The sequence below is a fragment of the Ovis aries genome, chromosome 26 (assembly GCF_016772045.2).
Source record: "Ovis aries strain OAR_USU_Benz2616 breed Rambouillet chromosome 26, ARS-UI_Ramb_v3.0, whole genome shotgun sequence".
In the NCBI taxonomy this organism is placed as follows: domain Eukaryota; kingdom Metazoa; phylum Chordata; class Mammalia; order Artiodactyla; family Bovidae; genus Ovis; species Ovis aries.
Genome location: NC_056079.1, coordinates 32,990,388 through 33,009,355, shown reverse-complemented (window position 1 = coordinate 33,009,355; position 18,968 = coordinate 32,990,388). Strand labels below are relative to the sequence as shown.

Below are 18,968 nucleotides of genomic sequence, written 5' to 3'. Positions count from 1 at the left end.
CTTAGATAAGCACTAAATTTTCCCCCAGTGTTTCAGATGTATAAACAAATGACTAATATTAAGCCAATCCTCCCATTTCGAGGCCCAGAATCCTTCTTAAGCACAAAAATCTCTTCTTTCTCAAACCTAATCCCCTTCTACCCTTTCTCCTCTGTCTTCATCTCAACATAGGACTCTTGTTCCAAGCCTACCCAGCCCCACCCTGCCTTCTCTTCCCAAGACAGAAGGGTGGGATTTATTATTATTAAGGGCTGTTTTTGAAGGATCTCCCTCCTGACAAAATTCTTCACAGTTAACACTACTATTGTAACTGTGCTGCGAGTTCCAGCACTTTATTTCACACTCACAACACCCCTACAAGGTGTTCCTTAACCGCATCTTACAGGTGACGAGACCACAGCTCAGAAAGGTTGGAACCAAGAGCGAGGGAGCAGGAAAGAGGAGAGGCGTGGAGCTGGGTCGAGGGTACAGGCGGGTCACGGCTCAACCATGCTACATAGCCTCTGAATTAATTCTAGAGCTGTCTTCAATCACTCAATTTCTCTTCACTCCTGGGACGACTCTTAGAAACCCTAATAGGGCCACAAGCCCAAGAACAGAGGTTTTGAGGTGGAGGTTCAATGCTACAATAGGACACAGTCAAGTATATCGCTCTACAGGGTTACATCTATGAAGGGGGTGGGCACCTGAGTCAGGATGGAAGCAGGGGGCTGTCCGTGTCTAGGAACAAACCATCCATGTCATGCTTCTGAGTGCTCACAAGGCAGGGATGGAACCACGTGACCAAGCTGGGCTAGACATTCAAACAGGTGGGACTGGGGGCTTCCTTGGTAATCCAGTGGTTAGGCCTCTGGTGCTTTCACTGCCCTGGGCCTGGGTTCAATCCCCGGTTGGGGAACTAAGATGCGTGAACAGCCACAACGAAAACAAAAAGGTGGGACTATTCCTCCCTCACTGCAGGGGAGGTGATCCCACAGTTTCACACAACCCTCCAGGTTGCAATGTGTCTCATAATTGGCAAAGCTGAATCTGACAGCTGCGAGAACAGGACCCCTGGTTACCAAGGCCCTGGGGCCTGGATTTCTGAACTCTAGCCCGCAGGGTGGGTCTCTGCGGTTCGGGACCAAAGAGAGGATATACGCAGAAATAACACAAACTTGGAGGGTCTGGCGATGACAGAGAAGTTTGACAATTGTATTACTGACTGTGAGCCAAGCTGACTTGAGTCATAGCACTAAGAAATCCTGCATAAAGATCCAAACCAGATGTTCAGTGTCAGCACTCCCTAATTAGCTTAAACCCTTAGCTGCATCAGGACCTGAAGCCTTAAAATCAAATCATAAAGTAATGTCTAAGATAATCATCTACCCAACCAACCACAGGCCCTGTGAACCTGCAGCACGTGCTGCACCGGGGATGAAGTGACCAGAGAATAAGCACGTGGGGTTTATAATCCCGCCAAGGAGACGAGAGCCACACTCCAAGCTCCTTTGGAGAACAGTCAGGAGTTGAGCTTAAGGAAGTTCCTACCGCTTTCTCATGTGACGGCCACCTCCCCTGTTCCTACAGAAAAGATATCACCACGGCTCCATCTCTGGACTTGCCTTCCCTTTCTAAGTGGGTTATTTCCCCTATGAATCTGCCTCTGTATTTAGCAAGAGAACTTTCCAGACTACAGTAGTTCTTCATTTTTGAAAACCAACTAAGTTGTATTTTATTTTTTTATTTTTATATTTTTGGCTGTGCAGTTTATAGAATTCTTAGTTCAATCCCAAGTATATAGGATTCTTAGTTTAATCCCAACTGGGGACTGAACCCGAGCCCTCCACAGTGAAAGCACAGTCTTTACCACTGGACCTCCAGGAAGTCACTAGGTTGTATTATAAAAGGACTTTTATTGCTGACAGAGCAGTAAGCTGGGAGAAGGTGAGGTGAATGAATGCAGTGCCTCTAAGGTACAGGTTACAGGAGAGAGGAGGACATCTGGGGCTGAACCAGCAGTTCTCGGGGCTGGGCACGAGCTGAGTTCCTAATGCGGCACTGATGCCCTCCAATCCTGAAAGTGTACAAGCTATGTTCTGCCACCCCTCAAGAAGCAGGGAGGCAGGCCCCCAAACCACTGTAATCCCCCTCCAGCCCAATCTTAGCTTATCTTCCTTTGGTAACAAGGTCGACAATCTCACCCATGAAATACAACTCACAAAGGGGGAATATAGTAGGAACATTAAGTTGCATAAACTGCAGACTGTGGTGCCCTGGAACTAAAAATTTACACAAATACACTACTTCACAGTCATATGGTGTTCAAGGCACTTCCATAGATACTGCTTAACCTAATTCTCAAATCAACCCTGTGAAACAGGCATGGCAGGGCTGATTAATTCTGCTTGAAAATAAGAAAATGACACTATGGATAACTGTATGTTAACAAATTTAATAAGTTAGATATAACAGACAAAAACCTAAAAAGACACAAATGACTGAAACTGACTCAAGAGGAAATAGAAAAATCTGAATAGACCTAAGACAAACAAAAGAGATTGAATTAGTAAATTAGTAAATTAAAAACTCCCCATCACACACACAAAAAGATCTGAACCAGACTGGTAAATTTTATCAATCATTTAAATAATTAATATCAATTGTTCAAAAACATCCAAAGACTATAGGAGGAGGAAACACTTCCCAATTCATTCCATCAGGCCAATATCACCCTGATGCCAAAACCAAAGATATCACTGAAAATACAAAACCAAAAAAACTACAGACTATTATTTCTTATTGAAAATCAACACAAAAATCCTCAAAATACCAGCAAACCAAGTCCACCAACACATGAAAAGGCATGATTTACTCCAGGAATGCAAGGGTGGTTTAACATCTGAAAATCATTTAGTGTAACATATAATAGCAATAAAATGGAAGACAAAACCCATATAACCATCTCAATACACATGGTAAAAGAATCTAACAAAATCCAATGTCCTTTCATAATTTTAAAAAAAATTTCAACAAATAAGGAATAAAAGGGAGCTTCCTCTGACTTCCCTGGTGACCCAGTGACTGAGCCTGTGCTCCCACTGCAGGGGGCATGGCTTCACGCTCTGGCTGGGGAAATTTCACATACTGCACCGTATGGCCAAAAAAAAAAAAAAGGACTTCTTCAACTTGATAAAGAACATCTATGAAAATTCCACAGCTAATATCATATTTAATATAAAAGATAATATCATATTTAATAGTAAAAGCTGAATGCTTTTACCCTAAGATCAAGAACGAGATAAGAGTAAGAATGTCAGCTCTCACACTTCTATTCAAAATTGTACTTGAAGTTCTAGCCAGGTCAATTAAGCAAGAGAAAGAAAAAAAATGCATCCAGATTGGAAAGGAAAAGTATCTGTATTTGCAGATGACACCTTTTTATACAGAAAGTTCTGAGGAATCCACCAAAAATTATTATAATAAATGAATTCATCAAGCTTTCAGGAAGGATCAATATGCAAATATCAACTGTATCTCTATACACCTGCAATGAAAAATCCAAAAACATAATTATGAAAACAACTCCATTTACAGCAATATCAAAAAGAATAAAATACTTTGAAATAAATTTAACAAAGGAAATGCAAGATGTGTTCTATAAAAATTATAAAATACTAATTGAAGAAATCAGAGAAGATCTAAATAAATGGAAAGGCATTCCATGTACATTTAATATCTTAGGGTGACAATCCGCCCCAAACTTGACTATAGTTTGAACACAATCGCTATCAAAATTCCAGCTGATTTCTTTGCAAAATTAACAAGCTGATCCTAAAATTCATGTGGAAATGTAATAGACCTGGAATAGTTATAACAACCTTGAAAAAAATATAACAAAGTTGGAAGACTGACACCTACTGATTTCAAAACTTACTATAAATCTACCATAATCAAGACAGTGTGTTTAAAGAGACATATACAGATCAATAAAACAGAATCAAAAGTTCAACTCTTACATCTCTTGTCAACTGATTTTTGTCAAGGGTGCAAAATTAAATAAAAAGGGGGGAGAAAAGTCTTTTCAACATAGTGCTAGAGCACTGGAGTCCACATGCAAAATAATGAAGCTGTAACACTTCTTCACAACGTGAATGAAAACTAGCTCAAGACTGATCAAAGACCTAAATGTAAGTGTTCAAACTATTAAGTTTTAGGAGGAAACACTGTAGTAAATCTCTATGACTATGGTAAGGCAAAGACTTTAGGGGGAAAAAAATGACAAAAACGAAGTACATAAACTGAACTCCATCGACAGTAAAAACTTTTACACCTCAAATGCTATCACCGAAAGAGTGAAAAGACAACCCACAGAATGGGACAAAATATTTACAATCAGATACCTTATAGGGGACTTGTATTGAGACGACATAAAGTACTCTTTACAACTCTCTTAAGATAAGTAACCTAATTGAAAAATAGGCAAGGAATCTGGATAAACATTTTGCTAAAGAAGATACACAAACAGCCAAAAAGTGTGTGGAAAGCTGCCCAACATCATTAGTCATTAGGGAAACACAAATCAAAACCACCATGAGACATCACTTCATGTTTATGAAGGTGGATACAATCAAACAGATAACTAGTGCTAATTAGGATGTGGAGAAACTGAAAACCCCCATATACTCTTGATGGGGATGTAAAAGGGTGCAGATACTTTGGAAAACAGTTTGACAGCTCCTCAAAATTAGAAATATTTACCTTATGACCTAGCAATTGCACTACCAGGTATACAGCAAGAGAAATGAAAAGCGTACACCCACATAAAAACTTGAACATGAATGTTCACAGCAGGATTATTCAGAACAGCCAAAAAGTGAAAACAACTCAAATGTCCATCAACTGATGCATGCGTAAATAAAATATGGTTTATCCAGAGAATGAAGTATTAATCAAGAATTTTAAAAAAGAATGAACTACCAATATATATGCTATAACATGGATGAACTTTGAAAAACATTACGGTAAGTGAACAGAACCAATCAGAAAAGACTACTATATACTGTATAATTTCAATTACATGAAATGTCCAGAATAAATAAATATATTGAGACATAATACAGTAGATTATCAGGTGGCTAGGACTAGGGGTGGCAGAAAAATGGGGGCATGACTGCTAATGGGTACAGTATTTCTTTAGGGTAGGTGATAAAACATTCTTAAAATTAGGTTAATGTGATAGTTGTTCAACTCTGTTCATACACTATAAACCCTTTAAATGGTGAACTAAATGCAAGTGAATTATATCTCAATAAAACTGCTTACAAAAGAGACAGAACAAAGAGACTCAGAGGGTAACAGGGTAGAAAGCATGTCTTGCAATTCCTATAACATGTTCTATTACACCACAGACTTACACTTCAGAAAATGCTTTAAATAGTCTGTTATGCGTGTCCCATACTTGAGAGAGCTGGTAGGGCTCAGCGTCACATCAATTTGGGATTTCAAATTTTTCTTAAGGAAGCCTACCATGTGTTAGATAAATTCTATTTACAGAAAGAGGTGAAAAAAATGACATCACTCTTTTTCCTGTAACAGGTGTAACCAAGTATAGGAAGCATCTTAGAGGCATGACAATTGGCACACTCAAAAGGCTTTTGGTTTTGTTTTAGGGGTGGGGGTAGGGTTGTTTTTTTTTTAAAAATTCTTTCATTTATTTCTTGCTAACATTTGCCTTCTCAGACCTCCCTCAGACATTCCCTTGCTAAAACTACCTACTGGCTGCTAAAACGTCTAGGGAAGCCAAGGAGGCCAAGGGGCCTGGGGAACAGAAAGCAGCCAGCTCCCTCCAGACTGAGGTCAGCAGGGATCTTACCACCGATTCCGAGTCCTCAAAGCAGAAACTGAGTGCCCAAGACAGAGCTGAGCGCAGGGTCGCTGCTGAGCAGACAGCTGATACATACAGGACCCCATGCTGCCTGATAACCTTTCATACAGGAAAATGTATACAGAGTAAGCGGGGCTACAGCCGCTCGGCGCTCCTACCCACAGGAGGAACACCTGTTCTTCACTTGACCCTTTCCCTGTGAAGACCTTCCTCCTTTCAGGGTCTTCCCTCCCACTCCTGCTCTCCCAAGTTTGAACCAAGGCGGGGCTTCAGAAGGGAGACAAGGGGTCTGATCTGAGAAGGCTGTTAATAAGGTACACATTTGGATTTAGGCAAGTGTCCAAAATGTGACCTTTTATTTAGTTTAATGTCTCTGAGATCCCAGTCCCTCGAATTCCCCCAAAGTTGAAATATACTTCATAAACGCATGCTCTTAGCCATTCAGTCCAGGACATCAGCCTTAAAATGGAGAAGTAGACACAGTGTATTGTTCACAGACAGGATAACAGGACAAGAAGGCCTCTTCCAGGACTGTCGGGTAGACCCCAATGGTGTGGGCTGCAGGACTCACGTTCCTGACAACCACGGGGCCCCAGGTCACCCAGAGCCTGGGCGCGGCGAGAGGGGTCCAAGTGGATGAGTCAAGGCAGGAAAAGGCAGAACAGCCTCTGAGGTACGCTGCAATGTTAAGGCGTCACTACTTCACAGCAGAGAAACACCACCAACGCACACAGACACCCATGCCCGAACCCAGACAACAAACTGTCTAAATCTCCTCCTCCTCGCAAAACCAAACAAAAATATCACCCAGGAGCTGGTGGGAGGGGGATAATTAATTTATTTGGTTTTTGTAATAGTCAGGGCCAGGTGCTGGAAGCTTCTAACTCCTGAAAGAGGCTCACTCTAACATGCAAGACTCCACAGGTAACGAATAATCTGAAAAGCCATTTGATAAACTGGAAAAGCTTTGTGCTAAGGATGAAGAAAGTACCTCAAATTTCCAAATGAGTGCTCAGTGCTGTTTTATTTAGAAAGAGACCCAAACCCTCCCTTTTGAAGGCCAAGGTTAAGATAAGGGGGTGGGGCCCATAACCAGTAGGAGTCCGCCCTCCCTGCCCTGAACCCAAGCCTCCCTGGAAGCTGAGCCAATGACGGGTGTGCCTTCTCTTTGCACTCAGGAGGTGCCCTGGATTTTTGCAACCACCTGGATTTGTTTAAGGCTGCATTTCCAGTGGAGCCGAGACACCCCCAAACAGAGAGAAGCCCCAGAAGGCCCCCCAGAGTCATCTGCTCCCCGTCCGCTGCAGACAGCAGCAGGAGCAGAGGAGAAAGGGCGGGTGTTAACAGATGGCTCCTCCTCGCAGAGACCTGAACTTCACTGCAGCTAAACCACCACAACGCGCACCTCCAGAAATCATTACAAGAGTGGTCACAACACCAACTGCCTCTCTTGCAAAGTAGCAACCGCCCACACTGAGCTGAGACGCTGACGCAGGATAGAGAGAGAGAGGGAGAATGTTCGACAGGAGAGGAGCCTCCAGAGTGACCAGACGCCTCTGCAGCAGGATGGGAACCCTGGCCGGAGGCCATGTCGCTGCTCCTGCCCTTCTGTTCCTGTACCTAAGAAGGGTGGCAGGGGGCTTCCCTGGCGGTCTAGCGTGTGAGACTTTGCCTTCCATTGCAGAGGGTGCCGGTTTGATCCCTGGTCAGAGAGCTAAGATCCCACATGCCCAACGGCCAGAAAACCAAAACATGAAACAGAAGCAATATTGTAAAAATTCTATAAAGACTCTTAAAAGAGCCCACATCAAAAAAAATTTTTTAAAAGAGGGGCAGGAGGAGGACCAGAGAGGCAGAGGAAAGCAAGAGCTTGATGGCAGGCAGCCTCCAAGGCAGCCCCTGGGAGTCCCACCTCCTGGGATTCACACTATTGGGCTAGGGTAACCAAAAGGATATTGTAGAAATAACAGAGTATGGCTTCTGAGGCTGTCATCAGAGACACCGCAGCTGCCATACTGGAAGAACGCTCAGGCAACCCCAGACAGAGCCCCACCGCACAGTAAAGAACTGACATCTTCCACCCGCCGCGAGCACCAGCGTGCCAGGCATGGCTGAGGAGGGATCCTCCAGACCTGGTCAACCTTCAGATGACTAGGGTTCCGGCCAACACCGAGACTGCATTCTCACCAGGAACCCCAAGCCAGACCACTCAGCTGGGCTGTTCCCAAGTTCCAGACCTCTGAAAACAATGTCAGATAATAAACATCCAGTGGCTTGAGCTACTACCCAGTTTCAGAGTTATCTGCTATGCAGCAATCAGTTCAGTTCAGTCCCTCAGTCTGTCTGACTCTTTGCGGCCCCGTGAACTGCAGCACACCAGGCCTCCCTGTCCATCACCGACTCCTAGAGTCCACCCAAACTCATGTCCATTGAGTCAGTGATGCCATCCAGCCATCTCATCCTCTGTCATCCCCTTTTCCACCTGCCCTCAATCCTTCCCAGCATCAGGGTCTTTTCAAATGACTCAGCTCTTTGCATCAGGTAGCCAGAGTACTGGAGTTTCAGCTTCAACATCAGTCCTTCCAATGAACACCCAAGACTGATCGCCTTCAGGATGGACTGGTTGGATCTCCTTGCAGTCCAAGGGACTCTCAAGAGTCTTCTCCAACACCACAGCTCAAAAGCATCAATTCTTCAGCGCTCAGCTTTCTTTATAGTCCAACTCTCATATCCATACATGACTCCTGGAAAAACCATAGCTTTGACTAGAAGGACCTTTGTTGGCAAAGTAATGTCTCTGCTTTTTAATATGCTATCTAGGTTGGTCATAACTTTCCTTCCAAGGAGTAAGCTATGCAGCAATACCAGCCTCTTAAGAACCTCCTCCTTCTACCCCAAAATGGGTGCAAAGTCCCAGGAGGCTGCACACGCCCCCACACACCTGCCTCTCCTCACCCACACACGACTCACGGGTGGAGAGGGAAGCAAAGCGAAGGCAAATGTTCCCGGTGCCTTTTTATTTCTCACAGATGAGCAGACGCTGAGCACAAAGGAAGCAAATGTTTTTAATCCAACAGCACTGCTTACCCAGTGATGCTTTTACTTTTTCCCTTCTGACTTGATGTCTAAATTGTACTGTAAGCTTCTGATGTTCAAAATTCCTAAAATACATTTTATCCTTTACACATCATATATGCTAAGTTAACATGAGTGAAAGATGTAATCTCTTGATTTTTTTTCAAATTACATCATTTTACAAGATACTAAAGAACATGCTTTCCCCCATCACATACTCTGTCCTGGTAACATTTTAAGAACTTTTCATTTCCTCTGATAAGTCATTTCCTAAGGCAGTGAAGAGAGAGAGATACATAGATCCCCTGCAGAGAAGATGGGTGTGTGATCTTCAAAGCTGAATTTACAGGACTTCCCTGGTGGTCCAGTGGCTGAGACTCCGCCCTCCCAACGCAGAGCTAGATCTTGGTCAGGGAACTGGATCCCACAGGCCGCAACTAAAGATCCTGCAGTCAAATTAAACAAATCTTCCTTTTAAAAGTTGAATTTATGACCCCACTGTACTACTAGCAGTATAGGCTCCGTTTCCCAATTTTTAGACTGGAAATCATGTGTGGTCTGTTTCGGAGCATCATTGTTATGAAACCAAGTAAGATGCTGAAAAAAACTGCATTCAATACATACGATAAATGCAGCTGGAACAGAAAGTTGGTAATCTGTTAGGTCGGAATTCTGCAGTGGGAAAGCTGGAGATCAATAATTTGCTGTCGTATTTCCAGCAATGACATAGGGAACAAGGACTGGCCAGGACAGTATCCGGATCTGCTAAACAGAACTGCCAGATCACATTTTTCCACTTGTGAATTAATGAGATAATCCATTTGATTACTATCCTCTTGCCAAGTCTGGCCATCATCAGTCTAGGCCCTAGGGATCTGATTATGTTTGTGCAAGCCCATGAAATTAGGTTCATGTATGTGTGAAGGTGAGGGTGAGACCTTGAACTTACAAGCTGCAATCCCTTCCCAGGCCCAAAGTGAAACCGTTACTGGACACTTCAGCCACCCCTAGTTATCAAATCCCTACAGAGATGGCTGTTTTGGGTAGATAAACCATGGTCTTCTGTCACTCACCAGAGTTCAGAAGACTGTGACAAAATGGCATATTCTGCTAGGGCTTCCTATGAACAGTAAGTAGTATTACTAGTCACCTGAAAAAGAAACTATGACTGCTCTTTAAATGTGTTAAACAGCTTCAGACGACATCCATTCTGTAGGTGGAACACTGCTGTTGTTTAGTTGCTAAATCATGTCCGATCCTTTGCAACCCCATGGACTGTATGTAGCCCACCAGACTCCTCTGTCCTTGGGGTTTTCCAAGCAAGAATACTGGAGTGGGTTGCCACTTCGTTCTCCAGGGGATCTTCCTGACCCAGGGACAGAACCCAAGTCTCTTGTGTTTCCTGCATTAGCAAGCAGGTTCTTTACCACTGTGCCACCTGGGAATTAAGTGGTAGCAATGCAATTTAGCAGGGCTGCCCCCTCAGTACACAAGAGAAAACACCTCCACCGTTGGAAGCTCTCAAAGGAAGCTATACTGCTTTATTTGGGACTCAAGTGAGCTCTAAATTGGGAAAGGCAGGTCTGAGGTGAGTATAATCATCACGATATTTAAGAAGGTCTTGAATTCGCTATTCACTTTAAAAGAATAATAACTACTTTGACAGTTGCTGGAAAAATTATACTCTTCCCCCAAGTATCTCCTTGGGTGGAGCACTACACAGAGGAAGAGGTGCTCCTTACACAGCTCCTTTGTTGTTGCTGTTGTTTAGTCACTAAGTCATGTCCAACTCTTTGTGACCCCATGGACTGAAGCCCACCAGGTCCCTCTGTGGGCAAGAAGACTGGAGTGGGTTGCCATTTCATTCTCCAGGGGATCTTCTCAACCCAGGGACTGAACCTGTGTCTCTGTGTTTCCTGCACTGACAAGCAGATTCTTACTGCTGAGCCACCAGGGATGCCCACATGGCTCCTTAACATTATTATAAAATAAAGCAACAAAGCCACACGACCTCATCCCGTTTACTAACTAGTGGGAATTTCCAAGCTGAGAGCTACAAACATACAGGGCGAGGGGGTGGGGGATGCAACTGTATTCTCCTGCAGAGGTTTTTTAAGTGCATTTCATAATAATATGAAGTAGTGTAATATAAAAACTTAAACTGTGAAAGAGCCAAGAAAATGAGAGCATTAACCTGGAATAACACGGTGTTGAAGGAGCCACTGGGGTGAACTGTCAGGTAACATGAAGGCTCCTTATTGGTCACATCGTGTGTGTGTATTAGTTGCTCAGTCAGGTCTGACTCTTTGCGACCCCATGGACTGTAGCTCGCCACGCTCCTCTGTTCATGAATTTGTCCAGGCAAGAATACTGGAATGGGTAGCTATTCCCTTCTCCATGGGATCTTCCTGACCCAGCAATTGAACCCAGGTCTCTTGTATTGTAGGCAGATTCTTTACCATCTGAGCCACCAGGGAGGCCCATTAGTCCCACTACCTCTAGGATATTCTAATAAAGCAATCCCTGCAGTAGGAGCCTGGAAAGGATGCCAGACTAAGTTCCTAGGAGAACCACACTCACAGATTCGACTAGAACACTTCAATGTTTGCATATTTGCTTATACAAGTAGCCCAAAGCCTTAGGATCAAAGATCTAAGGCTCAGATTTTAATAAGACTTCCCTTCTAACTCTTACATAGGTACAATCTAAACCAATCAACCATACAACCTATACCAAAAATACACCATAGCAACAGTCAAATTACAAATTCTCAAACACTCAAAGTTACATTAGAAACAAAAGTGAAAAGTCTCTGTGTTTGTACTTGTATTAAATGATTGCCAAATTCTCCCCATTCTTCCCTAATTTCCTTTTTGCTCATCTTTTAGACAATTGAAAATTAAGTATGAGCCAGACTGAAATGTCATTTTGCGAGGGAGATAAACAGTCAGCCCAAACCAGTCTCTCCTTGATGCCGTCCCTGACCATTCAGGCCTACAGGAGTGGCACCCAGTACCCACAGTTCACTTGCTAATTAATCAGCTAAGCCTTGTAGCTTTTTTTAAAACTAAAGTTCAATTATAAAGGTCAAATTATAAAGTACTTAAACTTTATCATTTTACCAAAATCATTGCAAGTGTGGATCAAGGTCGGCAAACTTCCTGTAAAGAGCCAGATAGTAAATATTTTAGGCATTTGCCTCTGTTCTGAGTATTCAATCTGCTATCTTACTGCAAAAGCAGCCAGACTACACCTAAATGCACGGCTGCGTTCCAAAATGAAACTTTATTTATGGGCCCTGAAATTTGAACTTCATGTACTTTTCACACAAAATATCGTTTTCCGCCATTTAAAAATGTAGAAACAGTTCTCAGCTCTCCAGCAAAACAGTAACAGGTAACGGCAGGCCTATGAGCTATTGCTGGCTGATGCCTGATTTACACTGACCCAAACTATGTCAACAAATAAGTCAGCAGTCCCTACAACCCTCCGGCAGTAAACACCTATGGACTGACCCTGTTTATCTCTCTCCTGTTCTGGAGAACTACCTTATGTGTTTGGTGTATCTAGTCATCTAATCAACATATCAAACAGGATAACTGTTCCAAGGGCATAAAGAGCTTCAGTGTGAATTACAATTCCCTCTCTCAAAGAAAGGTAACAATTTGTAAACAAAGGCGTGTGTGTTTGTGTGTGCCGGCTGGGGGAGGGTTCAATTAACAGAGGATAGCCACTACAGCTTTCACTTTTATAATCTAAAACACAGGACAAAACCACAGTCCATCAGCACTGGAAACAAACAAACAAAAAAACGATAAACTTGAGACTGTACCTCTCAAACGTCCTTTCCTAGGTGATGTCTCCTTACTGATACATCTCCCAGCAAAGAGAAAGAACAGTAACATCAGCAACTTAAACACCCTCTGCAGAGCTTATAGAGCATCCTGCCACAAGAGAGTCTTACATGACCTGCACGTGCTGTTCCCCTGCATCAAAGACTAACCGTATTATTAGGGGGCTTCCCACATGGTGCAGTGGTCAAGAATCTGCCAGTCAAGTGAGCAGGAGATGCAGGTTTGATCCCCGGTTGGGGAAGATCCCCTGAAGGAGGAAATGGTAACCTGCTCCTCTATTATTCTTGCCTGGAGAATCCCAAGGACAGAGGAGCCTGGTGGGCCGCAGTCCACAGGATCAAAAGGATCAGACACAACTGAGCAAAAGTGAGAATGCACACCACCTTATCAGCAGTCGAATAACCACAGTTTTTAGAAAGAGAACCTTCCAGGCTGAGAAGTTAGACTTCAGCATTAGACTCCAGGAATTTCTACCCACTGACATCTTCCCTGGTCAGATCTGTGCCCTGGCTGTATTTTTACACTCACTGTGTATGCATAACAAGGCCATCCACAGAACTCTCGACAAGGACTGGTGTTGGGGAGAAGAAGCCCCAGAGGGCTGGATACTGCCAGGTTGATGGGGAATCATCCTGTTATTTAAAGACACTAAATGGCAAGACTTCTTCACATACAGTGCTTTTTCCCCAGTTTATACCGCCTGCCACTTGCATGGTCCCCAATCTTGAGCTACTCCGCTGAGCTTTCTTGATCCACACTCAGCTGCATCTGACTCTTTGTGACCCCATGGATTGTAGCCCACCAGGCTCCTCTGTCCATGGGATTTTCCAGGCAACATTACTCGAGTGGGCTGCCATTTCCTCCTCCAGGGGATCTTCCCGACCCAGAGATGGAACCCACATCTCCCACGTCTCCTGCATTACAGGCGGATTCTTAACTGCTGAGCCATTGGGAAAGCCCTTTCTTGGTCCTTGACTCTCTAAAATGGAAAATTCTAGAGAGACCGAGAAAAGAGAGTATGAGCCGTAAGTGACCAAAACTTGTAAAAATGAGTCAGTGGCATAGGAAGGACCAAACAATTGGGTCTCTGTGGTTCTGAGGGCCTGGGCCATACTGGCCTCCATTTAATTAGCGAAGAATCTGTCAGGATGAATCAGACCACCAGCTGACAGGATGGTGAGGAAGCAGGCGACCCAGGCTGAGCAATTCAAAGAGGCTTTCAAACTGTCTTGTGAGCTTTATTTAAATTTGAGGGGAAGGCCACAGAATAGCTCTCTCAGGCTTTCAAATCTCCCTTCAGATCTGCCAATCTTGAGAGAAGAAAGGGGAAGCTATGAAGCGGCATCTTCTGTTATGGAGACCGCTACCCAGCCAAGTGGCACACACAAGTCCTCTAACACGCAAACCTGCCTGTTCCCATGCAGTCTCTGCCTGAACTCATGGTAAAAAAGCGGCCCAGGGCCAGTTGAGGGAATTTTCAGCAGGGCAGCCCAGTATGGAGCTCACCATTTATTATTAAAAAAATTTTTTTTGGCCATACCATGTGGCATGCAGGATCTTAGTTCCCTGACCAGGGGTCAAACCCGCGTCCCCTGCATTGGAAGCATGGAGTCTTAACCACTGGACTGCCAGGGAAGTCCCTGGAGCTCACCATTGAAAGCAAAACCAAATCACAAAAAGCTGGTAACATTTCCCCAGTAAGTCCAGCTCCACCAGGAAATCCAGCACGGACTTCCTGTGACCTCCCCAGGTGACCTTTGAGGAAGTTGCTAAGCAAGGAAATATAATAACCGTTGGGAGAATAAATTCATGACCCGATCAAAAATCAGGTAACAGGGTAACTGAAAGTTGGCTCTACTTTGTCACTGCAAATAGAAAAAAACACAGGAAAAGGACATCCATCCTGGAGTGCCTTCTCCAGACAGCTATCCTTTGAAAAAGGAAGCGAGAGCATTGTCCCTCTGTTCAAAGCCCTGCTGTGGGTTGGACTATATTCCCCCCAAAAGACAAGCTCAAGTCCTAACTCCCCACACCTGGGAATGTGGTCTTATCTGGACATAACAATTGAGCCCTGAACAATGTGGGGGTTAGGGGTGCCTACACCCAACCACTCAGCACAGTTGAAAACACTCCATATCCACATTTCTTTATGCTTGGATTCAACCCACTGTGGACCATGTAGTACTCTAGGACAGTGGTCCCCAACTTTTTTGGCATCAGAGACCCATTTCATGGAAGACAATTCTTCCACGGACTGGGGTAGGGGATGGGGAATGGTTTCAGGGTGACCCAACTGCATTATATTTACTGTGCACTTTATTTCTATTATTATTACATTAGATCCACCTCAGATAATCAGGTATTAGATCCTGGAGGTTGGGGACCCCTGCTCTAGAACATACTTAGTGAAAAAAACTCTGTGTCAAGTGGACCGGCACAGTTCAAACCCATGTTGCTCAAGGCTCAACTGTCGTTATCTCTGCAGATGTAATCAACCTACGAGGTCAACTTAGATTGGAGTGGTCCCTAAACCTAATGACTTGTGTCCTCCTCAGAAAGCCACATGAAGAGACAGATACACAGGGAGAAGCTGACCAGGTAAGATGGGAGCTTTGCTGCCACGGGCCAAGGAACACCAGGAATCGCTGGCAACCACCAGAAGCCAGAAGAAACAGGGAAGAATTTGTCCCTAGAATCTTTGGAAGGGGCCTGGCCCTGCCAACACCTTGATTTCAGACTTCTAGCCTTCAGAACAGAGAGGGAACCAATTTCCATTGTTTTAAGCTGCCCGGTTTGTGGCCTTTTTTAAAGGCAGCCCTTCTGATCTCACTCAGAAGGAAAAATGAATGCCTTGTGACTACAGGACCCAGAAAGCCCCCTACCTGGCTGACTCCGGCTGCTACAGCCACCAGGCCTCCTCCCTGACTTCCAACACGCTGCCCCCCCCCCCCCGCCCCGCCCCGGGCACTTCCCTCCCCACCCCTCTGCCTCAGGCTGGTGCTGTCTCAGACCTTCCCAGGAGCCATGCTCTCTGCTAGAAGAGTTCTCCTCAAGAAACTGCACAGATGTCCCCTCAATCCTCTTTCAGGAGTCTGCTCAAGTCCCCTAATCAATCAGGTTCCCCAGCCCCATCAGCCTTCAGCACCTCCTACCAACCCCCCCCCAACTCTTTTCCCCCTTCCCCGGCTTCATTTTTCTCCGTTGTTGTACTTAGGCCAAAGCTGACAGGTGCACACGTGCGTGCTAAGTCACTTCAATCATGTCTGACTCTTTGTGACCCCAGGACTGTAGTGACCCCAGGACTATAGCGCGCCAGGCTCGTCTGTCCATGGGATTCTTCAGGCAAGAATACTGGAGTGGGCTGCCAGGCTCTCCTCCAGGGGATTTTTCCAACCCAGGGATCGAACCTGTGTCTCCTGCATTGCAGAAAGGTTCTTTACCGCTGAGCCACCAGGGAAGCCAAGCTGACAGGTAGGTACATTCTGCTTAACCTCTGAAAGGCCCGTCTCCCTCCACGACGCTGGCCTGCAGAGATGGGGACTGTTTCCACTGCTGAATCACAGCCACTCTGAACAGCTAACTGCCTGTGATCAGGCCAGGTGAGATTTTACTCAGAATTGGCTGTGGGACAAAAACGGTTTCCACTAATCGAGAGGAACAGCAGCAGCCTCTGCAGATGAAATGCAGGCTCAAGGCTGGGATCTGAGAGCATAAGGGCGTCTCCATGCCAGGCTTTCTCGGGTGGACTGGGGCTCACCACCATCCCTGGTGGAAGCGGGGCGGTGGAGAACTTTGACACCGCCTCTTAAGATTCCTCCTTGTCTAAAAAAATTCAACTCCTACCTATAATTCTTGTCTCCAGCCACACCCTGGAGAAAATGCGCAGGCCTGAGAAATGTGTGAAGCCAAATCTAAACACACCTCCATCCCAACATCACTACACACATTTTTGTTTTTTATGGCCCAGCAGGAATGTTCTGATAATGATAATTTCATACTGCAAAATGTACAACCTACTTAGGGAAGAAAGATTCTGGCTTCCACACTTGGAAAAATACAAACAAACCACTTCAAATATGCCAGGAGCTTTCAAACAGCTCCTGCTGAGTAAGGAGACAACCCCCCACCTTTTAAAATGGCCCTGCATTAACACTTTTCCTTCCCTTATTTACATTTTCAAACTTGAAACAACAGCAGCAAAAAAAAAAGGCAGAACAAGGGAAGTCTTTCCTTACCTTGGGTCTTGGCCCCGGAGCCTGCCAGTCCGAGGTACGACTCACAGGATTCCTTGAGAGGGGATCGGATGGGCGTTTCAGTTTCAGGGGTCTCAAAATTACCTTCAGAATCCGAGCTGCCAAGGGGGAAAAATGAGGAATTACCACTTTCAACGGTATTTCCGACACCCCTTTACAGGCTACATCTCCGCAAGGTCCAGTATTTTTTGCTAACTTCGCACCCCGCGCGGGGGTCCTCAGTGTGGACTGGCCCGGGATGGGGGGGGTAGGGGGGGTGCAGTGCTGAGGCAGCGCCCTCCTCCAGCTTCCGTCTGCCTGAAATCTCCATCCTCCGGGGCCTTTCTCCAGCAACGTTTATTTCTGAGGTCATCCTTCCCTCTCTCTGACAGCCCCCCAAAAGCCCCTTCAACAGACTCCTTTTCTCACAAAAGCCCTTTGCCAGAGGCTTAAAAATTCAGATCGCCCCTCTCAGCCTAAAATCAGGAAGCCAGCTTTCGCCTCGATGCCCTTTTTCTGGAGTTAGGCCTCTCTACCTGTTTGCAAGGCACCCGGCTAGAGGCCGAGGACGCTGTCACCTGCCTCCCGCAATCACACGGGTTGACAGCTCAGGAGAGACGGCCGTTTCTCCCTCAGCGGCCAGGGGGCCCTGCATCACGCGACCTTCTTCACCAAGGCTGCATTTTCGGGGACACAGGGGAGTCCCAGGAGGGCCTGGGAGCGACTTCTTCCCCGTAGGGAGGGCCCAAAGTGCCAGCGGGTGCGATCCACGACAGTGCGTGTGTGTGTGTGTTTGTGCAGGGGCGGGGGCTGGGGTCTTGAAGCTTAGAGAAAGGGACCGAGGCACACGAGGATGCGGAGAGACTGCAGATTCTGGGTTAGGTTCAGAAAGCTCACACTGAAACAAGGGGAGGAAAGCACCCGGCGGGAGGGCACAACGTCCTGAACTTCCGACTGCACAGCGGGGACCTGGTTACGGGCAGGGACGGCAGCACTGCCATGAACACAGTTAACGCGGGTGGCGACCACACACACACACGCGCGCGCGCGCGCGCGCGCACACACAGAATGAGCCGCGGATGGATGGATGGATGGTAGCGCGTCCGAATCTCGGCAGCAACGCGTGTACTTGCCTGAAACTCAAGGATTTGGTCTCGGCTTGCGAGTCCTCGTCCTCGGGGTTGCCCTCCGGCCCTCCGGCCTCTTCCTCTCCGGCGCCCCCGCCGCGCACCGCGGACCACGTCCATCTCGCCCACTGCACGGGCGACAGGATCTGCCAGGGGCTGAACGCCATGCGCGCGGCTCCTGCGGCCCCGGCTCCTGGGAGGAGGGGAGCGGGGACGGGAGAGCGCTTTTTTCTCCCTTTCAAGATGGAGGGACCCGGTGACAGGCGCCCGGACGCGCTTCCAGCGGAGGCGCGGATGTGGTTTCACGGGCGCCGTCGGGGGCGCGGGCGCAGCGCTTCCTCTCAGCCGGCCGGCCGCGCGCCGCTCCTTTCTCGTCCTCCTTCCCGAACGCGCGGCCGCGGCGCCGAAGCCCCTCCTGGGGCCTCCTCGGGGTGGGGTGAGGGGAGCCCGGGTCGGCAGCTCGTCCTCGGCTGCCCGGCGGCTAGGCGTCTGCGTTCCGAGGGGCCCGGCTCCCGGCTCCCGCCTCCCGGCCGGCCGGCCGCGCCTCAGCTGCCGCGGAGCCGCGCCCCGGGAGCCGCCCCCCTCGGGCCGTACCACCCGCGCGCGCGGCGAGGGGCGCCGGCGGAGGCGGGGCCTCGGAAGCGCGCGGCTCAGCTGCCGAGCCCCCCCCCGCCTTCGCGCCGCAGTGGTCGCGCCCGCGCTGCGGGGGAAGGGGCTTGGCGGCTGCGACTTCGGAGGCGACGACTGGCCGAGGACCCGGGCGCCGTCAACGGTTTTTGCCGGCTTCCCGTTTTTCCGAGTCGGCGCACGCTGG

General features: G+C 46.9%; 1 protein-coding gene across 16 annotated transcripts in view; it reads right to left on the bottom strand.

Annotated features, from left to right (window-relative positions):
• TACC1 (transforming acidic coiled-coil containing protein 1) overlaps nucleotides 1-18,968 on the bottom strand; it is a 123,666-nt gene that overhangs the window by 42,316 nt on the left and 62,382 nt on the right. For 8 of the 16 annotated variants that reach the window (XM_027962518.2, XM_027962524.2, XM_027962522.2 and 5 more), the window contains exons 1-2: nucleotides 18,161-18,705; nucleotides 17,031-17,146 (exon numbers count right to left, since the gene is read on the bottom strand). The exons of 1 other annotated variant lie outside the window; for it this stretch is intronic. In XM_027962518.2, coding sequence (XP_027818319.2) covers nucleotides 17,031-17,146; nucleotides 18,161-18,321 — 277 coding nt within the window. In that variant the 5' untranslated portion in view covers nucleotides 18,322-18,705. Of the gene's footprint in view, nucleotides 1-17,030; nucleotides 17,147-18,160; nucleotides 18,706-18,968 lie in introns of those variants that run through there. 7 more of the 16 variants (XM_060406924.1, XM_027962519.2, XM_027962526.2 and 4 more) reach the window with 2 other exon arrangements.